The 8387-nt window shown below is 36.0% G+C and overlaps 1 protein-coding gene across 1 annotated transcript in view; it reads left to right on the top strand.

Moving 5' to 3' along the window:
• LOC133557418 (tenascin-like) overlaps positions 1-8387 on the top strand; it is a 172866-nt gene that overhangs the window by 110405 nt on the left and 54074 nt on the right. The window contains exons 11-13 of the mRNA XM_061907865.1: positions 1887-2072; positions 2134-2223; positions 2304-2567. Of these exons, the coding sequence (XP_061763849.1) occupies positions 1887-2072; positions 2134-2223; positions 2304-2567 (540 nt within the window). The remainder of the gene's footprint in view (positions 1-1886; positions 2073-2133; positions 2224-2303; positions 2568-8387) is intronic.

Here is an 8387-nt window from a genome sequence, read left to right as displayed (position 1 = left end):
AGTTCAAAGAGGCACAAATGACGTTTTCTAGGAAACTTTTGATTTGAAGGGGTTTTTGCCAACTTCCTGTTGATTTTTGCTGAAGGATGTGAGTGTATGAAATGTATTTCTAAGTCAGACCTACATAGAGGTTTTTGTTTCTTGTCTCTACGGCATTCCTACCGGAAGTTAAAAGCAGTTTTGTCCGTGTTTTCTTCCTAGGAGCACTTTTGTTAGTGTTTTATTCCTAGGGGGCGCTAGAGCGCAATTTTGAATTTTGGGGTTTGGTTTTTTAATTAGATCGCATTTTTTGCCGGTCCTGATGTGTGTCCGGTTTGGTGAGTTTTGAAGCAATTTAAGGGGGTCAAATTACAGTTCAAAGAGGCAAAAATGACATGTTTTAGGAAACTTTTGTTTTGAAGGGGTTTTTGCCAACTTCATGTTGATTTTTGCCAAAGGATGTGAGTGTATGAAATGTAGGTCTAAGTGAGACCTTCATTGAGGTTTTTGTTTCATGTCTCTACGACATTCCTACCGGAAGTTACAAGCAGTTTTGTCTGTGTTTTCTTCCTAGGAGCAGTTTTGTCAGTGTTTTATTCGTAGGGGGCGCTAGAGCGCAATTTTGAGATTTGAGTTTTTTTTTTTTTTTTAATTAGATCGCATTTTTCGCCGGTCCTGATGTGTGTCCGGTTTGGTGAGTTTTGAAGCAATTTAAGGTGGTCAAATTACAGTTCAAAGAGGCAAAAATGACATTTTCTTGGAAACTTTTGTTTTGAAGGGGTTTTTGCCAACTTCCTGTTGATTTTTGCTGTAGGATGTGAGTGTATGAAATGTAGGTCTAAGTCAGACCTACATAGAGGTTTTTGTTTCGTGTCTCTACGACATTCCTACCGGAAGTTAAAAGCAGTTTTGTCTGCATTTTCTTCCGAGGAGCAGTTTTGTTAGTGTTTTATTCCTAGGGGACGCTAGAGCGCAATTTTGAATTTTGGGGTTTGGTTATTTAATTAAATCGCATTTTTCGCCGGTCCTGATGTGTGTCCGGTTTGGTGAGTTTTGAAGCAATTTAAGGGAGTCAAATTACAGTTCAAAGAGGTACAAATTACATTTTCTAGGAAACTTTTGTTTTGAAGGGGTTTTTGCCAACTTCATGTTGATTTTTGCCGAAGGATGTGAGTGTACGAAATGTAGGTCTAAGTGAGACCTACATAGAGGTTTTTGTTTCTTGTCTCTACGACATTCTTACCGGAAGTTAAAAACAGTTTTGTCTGCGTTTTCTTCCTAGGAGCAGTTTTGTTAGTGTGTTTTTTTTCCTAGGGGGCGCAAGAGCGCAATTTTAATTTTTTTAAAAATTTTTATTAGATCGCCATTTTCGCCGGTCCGGATGTGTGTCCGGTTTGGTGAGTTTTGAAGCAATTTAAGGGGGTCAAATTACAGTTCAAAGAGGCACAAATGACATTTCCTAGGAAACTTTAGTTTGAAGGGGTTTTTGCCAACTTCCTGTTGATTTTTGCTGTAGGATATGATTGTATGAAATGTAGGTCTAAGTCAGACCTACATTGAGGTTTTTGTTTCATGTCTCTACGACATTCCTAACGGACGTTACAAGCAGTTTTGTCTGTGTTTTTTCCTAGGGGGCGCTAGAGCGCAATTTTGAGTTTTGGGGTTTGGTTTTCTGATTAAATCGCAATGTTCGCCAGTCCTGATGTGTGTGTTAAATTTGGTGAGTTTTGAAGCATGTTAAGGGGGTCAAATTACAGCTCAAAGAGGCGGCGATATAATAATAATAAAACCTTAGAAATACAATAGGGTCCTCTGTCCCAAAAGGACATTCGGTCCTTATAAAGATGTCTCTCCTAAATATTTGCTGGCTAAAAAAAAAAAAAAAAAAAATGTGTCTTGTTGTGTAGCGCTGGACGCCCCCAGGGAGCTGGCGGCGGTGTCCCAGACGGAGAACACCGTCACGCTACGTTGGCGCAACACCCGGGCCGACGTGGACAGCTACCGGGTGAAATACAGTCCGCTGTCAGGGGCCGCTCACGGCGAGGAAGCGTTCCCTCGGGGACCCGGGGACTTCACCACGGCGACCATCCGCGGTAAGCAAACCCGACGTGGAGGACCTGGAAGAGGACTTCAACGCCGACCTTGTGTCCTCAGGTCTGAAGCCGGGGACCGAGTACGGGGTCGGCGTGACCGGCGTGAAGATGGAGCGGGAGAGTCTTCCGGCCACCGTAAACGCCGCCACGGGTGAGCGAGCCGCCGCCAGCTGTCCGAATACAGCAGCGTTTTGGTTTTTTAAGAGCGTTTTTCTTACTTTCACACGCCAGACCTGGACCCGCCGAGGGCTTTGGAGCAAACGGCGGCCACGGAGACCTCCCTCGCCATCCGCTGGCAGAAGCCTCGCGCCAAGGTCAGCGGCTACAGGCTTGTGTACGTCTCCGAGGACGGCCGGGTGGAGGAGGCCGAGGTCCCCCCCGCCGACACCGCCTTCGTCTTGGTGGACCTGGCGCCCGCCATGAGCTACACCATCACCTTGACCGCGGAGCGAGGCCACAAGATGAGCGCGCCGGTCACCATGACCGCCTCCACAGGTGGGTGGGCGCCGGTAACGACAACAAAACATCTTTTAATACTATTATTTTTACAACTCTTATGTAGCTTGATGAGGTGACACGATTACCAAATGTCTAGATTCCAGATGGAGTTCTAGAAAGCTAGCTTGCCGCCAAAATGGCAGAAAGTCTTGTAAGGACGCCTCAAACGACAAAACTATTAAACCTTATATACACCACGGTTAAATTATTTTTCATAATTAATTTGTGTAGTTAAATAGAATTGTTTGGACTTAAATATGTAGACTAAGATGTAGTTGTCCGGCTAGCTAGCAAGCTAGCTTACCGCCAAAATGGCAGAAAGTCTTATGAAATGGATGCTTCTAACAACAAAACTATCAAACAGAAACTAAAAATTCTCATACCACTGTTAAGTTACTTTTTATAAATATAGTGTGTAACTAAATAGAATTATTAGGAATTAAATATGTAGACTGCAGTTCTCTGGTTAGTTAGCAAGCTAGCTAACCGCCAAATGGCAGAAAGTCTCTAAAAATAAAACTATTAAACACAAACAACAAATTGTTGTACACACCACTGCTAAATTATTTTTTATAACTCATTCGTGTAACTAAAACAATTATTAGAATTTAATATGTAGAAGTCTACCTGCTAGCTAGAAAGCTAGCTTGCCGCCAAAATGGCAGAAAAAGTCTTATGAGAAGGATGCCTCTAACAACAAAACTATTAAACATTGTATACACCGCTCTTAAATTATTTTTATAACTAATTTGTGTAGCTAAATCAAATTATTTGGAATTTAATATGTTTACTACAGATGCAGTTCTCCGGCTAGCTAGCAAGCTAGTTTACTGCCAAAATGGAAGAAACTCTTATGAGATGGATGCTTCTAACAACAAAACTATCAAACACAAACCACACATTTTCATACTTTTAAGTTACTTTTTATAACTCTTTTGTGTAACTAAATAGAATTATTAGGAATTAAATATGTAGACTGCAGTTCTTTGGTTAGTTAGCAAGCTAGCTAACCGCCAAATGGCAGAAAGTCTCTAAAAATAAAACTATTAAACACAAACAACAAATTGTTGTACACACCACTGCTCAATTATTTTTTATAACTCATTTGTGTAACTAAAACAATTATTAGGAATTTAATATGTAGAAGTCTACCTGCTAGCTAGAAAGCTAGCTTGCCGCCAAAATGGCAGAAAGTCTTATGAGAAGGATGCCTCAAACGACAAAACTATTAAACATTGTATACACCACTCTTAGATTATTTTTATAACTAATTTGTGTAGCTAAATCAAATTATTTGGAATTTAATATGTTTACTACAGATGCAGTTCTCCGGCTAGCTAGCAAGCTAGCTTACTGCCAAAATGGTAGAAACTCTTATGAGATGGATGCTTCTAACAACAAAACTATCAAACACAAACCACAAATTTTCATTCTTTTAAGTTACTTTTTATAACTCTTTTGTGTAACTAAATAGAATTATTAGGAATAAAAATATGTAAACTGCAGTTCTCTAGCTAGTTAGCAAGCTAGCTTACAGAAATGGCAGAAAGTCTCCAAAAATAAAACTATTAAACACAAACAACAAATGGTTGTATACACCACTGCTAAATTCTTTTTTACTACTCAATTGTGTAACTAAAACAATTACTAGGAATTTTATATGTAGACTACAAACGTAGTTCACCTGCTAGCTAGAAAGCTAGCTTGCCGCCAAAATGGCAGAAAGTCTTATGAGAAGGATGCCTCAAACGACAAAACTATTAAACATTGTATACACCACTCTTAAATTATTTTTATAACTAATTTGTGTAGCTAAATCAAATTATTTGGAATTAAATATGTTTACTACAGATGCAGTTCTCTGGCTAGCTAGCAAGCTAGCTTACTGCCAAAATGGTAGAAACTCTTATGAGATGGATGCTTCTAACAACAAAACAAAAGTCTAAAAATAAAACTATTAAATACAAACAACACATCCTTGTATACACCACTGCTAAATTATTTTTTATAACTTATTTGTGTAACTAAAAACAATTATTAGGAATTTAAAATGTAGACTACAGATGTAGTTCACCTGCTAGCTAGAAAGCTAGCTTGCCGCCAAAATGGCAAAAAGTCTTATGAGATGGACGCCTCTAACGACAAAACTATTAAACATTGTATACACCACTCTTAAATTATTTTATAACTAATTTGTGTAGTTAAATCAAATTATTTGGAATTAAATATGTTTACTACAGATGCAGTTCTCCGGCTAGCTAGCAAGCCCTGCTTACTGCCAAAATGGTAGAAACTCTTATGAGATGGATGCTTCTAACAACAAAACTATCAAACACAAACCACACATTTTTATACCTTTAAGTTACTTTTTATAACTCTTTTGTGTAACTATATATAATTATTAGGAATTAAATATGTAGACTGCAGTTCTCTGGCTGGTTAGCAAGCTAGCTTATCGCCAAATGGCAGAAAGTCTCTAAAAATAAAACCATTAAACACAAACAACAAATGGTTGTATACACCACTGCTAAATTCTTTTTTATAACTCATTTGTGTAACTAAAACAATTATTAGGAATTTTATATGTAGACTACAAACGTAGTTCACCTGCTAGCTAGAAAGCTAGCTTGCCGCCAAAATGGCAGAAAGTCTTATGAGAAGGATGCCTCAAACGACAAAACTATTAAACATTGTATACACCACTCTTAGATTATTTTTATAACTAATTTGTGTAGCAAAATCAAATTATTTGGAATTTAATATGTTTACTACAGATGCAGTTCTCCGGCTAGCTAGCAAGCTAGTTTACTGCCAAAATGGAAGAAACTCTTATGAGATGGATGCTTCTAACAACACAACTATCAAACACAAACCACACGTTTTCATACTTTTAAGTTACTTTTTATAACTCTTTTGTGTAACTAAATAGAATTATTAGGAATTAAATATGTAGACTGCAGTTCTTTGGTTAGTTAGCAAGCTAGCTAACCGCCAAATGGCAGAAAGTCTCTAAAAATAAAACTATTAAACACAAACAACAAATTGTTGTACACACCACTGCTCAATTATTTTTTATAACTCATTTGTGTAACTAAAACAATTATTAGGAATTTAATATGTAGAAGTCTACCTGCTAGCTAGAAGGCTAGCTTGCCGCCAAAATGGCAGAAAGTCTTATGAGAAGGATGCCTCAAACGACAAAACTATTAAACATTGTATACACCACTCTTAGATTATTTTTATAACTAATTTGTGTAGCTAAATCAAATTATTTGGAATTTAATATGTTTACTACAGATGCAGTTCTCCGGCTAGCTAGCAAGCTAGCTTACTGCCAAAATGGTAGAAACTCTTATGAGATGGATGCTTCTAACAACAAAACTATCAAACACAAACCACAAATTTTCATTCTTTTAAGTTACTTTTTATAACTCTTTTGTGTAACTAAATAGAATTATTAGGAATAAAAATATGTAAACTGCAGTTCTCTAGCTAGTTAGCAAGCTATCTTACAGAAATGGCAGAAAGTCTCCAAAAATAAAACTATTAAACACAAACAACAAATGGTTGTATACACCACTGCTAAATTCTTTTTTACTACTCAATTGTGTAACTAAAACAATTACTAGGAATTTTATATGTAGACTACAAACGTAGTTCACCTGCTAGCTAGAAAGCTAGCTTGCCGCCAAAATGGCAGAAAGTCTTATGAGAAGGATGCCTCAAACGACAAAACTATTAAACATTGTATACACCACTCTTAAATTATTTTTATAACTAATTTGTGTAGCTAAATCAAATTATTTGGAATTAAATATGTTTACTACAGATGCAGTTCTCTGGCTAGCTAGCAAGCTAGCTTACTGCCAAAATGGTAGAAACTCTTATGAGATGGATGCTTCTAACAACAAAACAAAAGTCTAAAAATAAAACTATTAAATACAAACAACACATCCTTGTATACACCACTGCTAAATTATTTTTTATAACTTATTTGTGTAACTAAAAACAATTATTAGGAATTTAAAATGTAGACTACAGATGTAGTTCACCTGCTAGCTAGAAAGCTAGCTTGCCGCCAAAATGGCAAAAAGTCTTATGAGATGGACGCCTCTAACGACAAAACTATTAAACATTGTATACACCACTCTTAAATTATTTTATAACTAATTTGTGTAGTTAAATCAAATTATTTGGAATTAAATATGTTTACTACAGATGCAGTTCTCCGGCTAGCTAGCAAGCCCTGCTTACTGCCAAAATGGTAGAAACTCTTATGAGATGGATGCTTCTAACAACAAAACTATCAAACACAAACCACACATTTTTATACCTTTAAGTTACTTTTTATAACTCTTTTGTGTAACTATATATAATTATTAGGAATTAAATATGTAGACTGCAGTTCTCTGGCTGGTTAGCAAGCTAGCTTATCGCCAAATGGCAGAAAGTCTCTAAAAATAAAACCATTAAACACAAACAACAAATGGTTGTATACACCACTGCTAAATTCTTTTTTATAACTCATTTGTGTAACTAAAACAATTATTAGGAATTTTATATGTAGACTACAAACGTAGTTCACCTGCTAGCTAGAAAGCTAGCTTGCCGCCAAAATGGCAGAAAGTCTTATGAGAAGGATGCCTCAAACGACAAAACTATTAAACATTGTATACACCACTCTTAGATTATTTTTATAACTAATTTGTGTAGCAAAATCAAATTATTTGGAATTTAATATGTTTACTACAGATGCAGTTCTCCGGCTAGCTAGCAAGCTAGTTTACTGCCAAAATGGAAGAAACTCTTATGAGATGGATGCTTCTAACAACACAACTATCAAACACAAACCACACGTTTTCATACTTTTAAGTTACTTTTTATAACTCTTTTGTGTAACTAAATAGAATTATTAGGAATTAAATATGTAGACTGCAGTTCTTTGGTTAGTTAGCAAGCTAGCTAACCGCCAAATGGCAGAAAGTCTCTAAAAATAAAACTATTAAACACAAACAACAAATTGTTGTACACACCACTGCTCAATTATTTTTTATAACTCATTTGTGTAACTAAAACAATTATTAGGAATTTAATATGTAGAAGTCTACCTGCTAGCTAGAAGGCTAGCTTGCCGCCAAAATGGCAGAAAGTCTTATGAGAAGGATGCCTCAAACGACAAAACTATTAAACATTGTATACACCACTCTTAGATTATTTTTATAACTAATTTGTGTAGCTAAATCAAATTATTTGGAATTTAATATGTTTACTACAGATGCAGTTCTCCGGCTAGCTAGCAAGCTAGCTTACTGCCAAAATGGTAGAAACTCTTATGAGATGGATGCTTCTAACAACAAAACTATCAAACACAAACCACAAATTTTCATTCTTTTAAGTTACTTTTTATAACTCTTTTGTGTAACTAAATAGAATTATTAGGAATAAAAATATGTAAACTGCAGTTCTCTAGCTAGTTAGCAAGCTATCTTACAGAAATGGCAGAAAGTCTCCAAAAATAAAACTATTAAACACAAACAACAAATGGTTGTATACACCACTGCTAAATTCTTTTTTACTACTCAATTGTGTAACTAAAACAATTACTAGGAATTTTATATGTAGACTACAAACGTAGTTCACCTGCTAGCTAGAAAGCTAGCTTGCCGCCAAAATGGCAGAAAGTCTTATGAGAAGGATGCCTCAAACGACAAAACTATTAAACATTGTATACACCACTCTTAAATTATTTTTATAACTAATTTGTGTAGCTAAATCAAATTATTTGGAATTAAATATGTTTACTACAGATGCAGTTCT

The sequence above is a fragment of the Nerophis ophidion genome, linkage group LG08, assembly GCF_033978795.1.
Source record: "Nerophis ophidion isolate RoL-2023_Sa linkage group LG08, RoL_Noph_v1.0, whole genome shotgun sequence".
In the NCBI taxonomy this organism is placed as follows: domain Eukaryota; kingdom Metazoa; phylum Chordata; class Actinopteri; order Syngnathiformes; family Syngnathidae; genus Nerophis; species Nerophis ophidion.
This window is presented reverse-complemented; position numbering and strand designations above follow the sequence as displayed.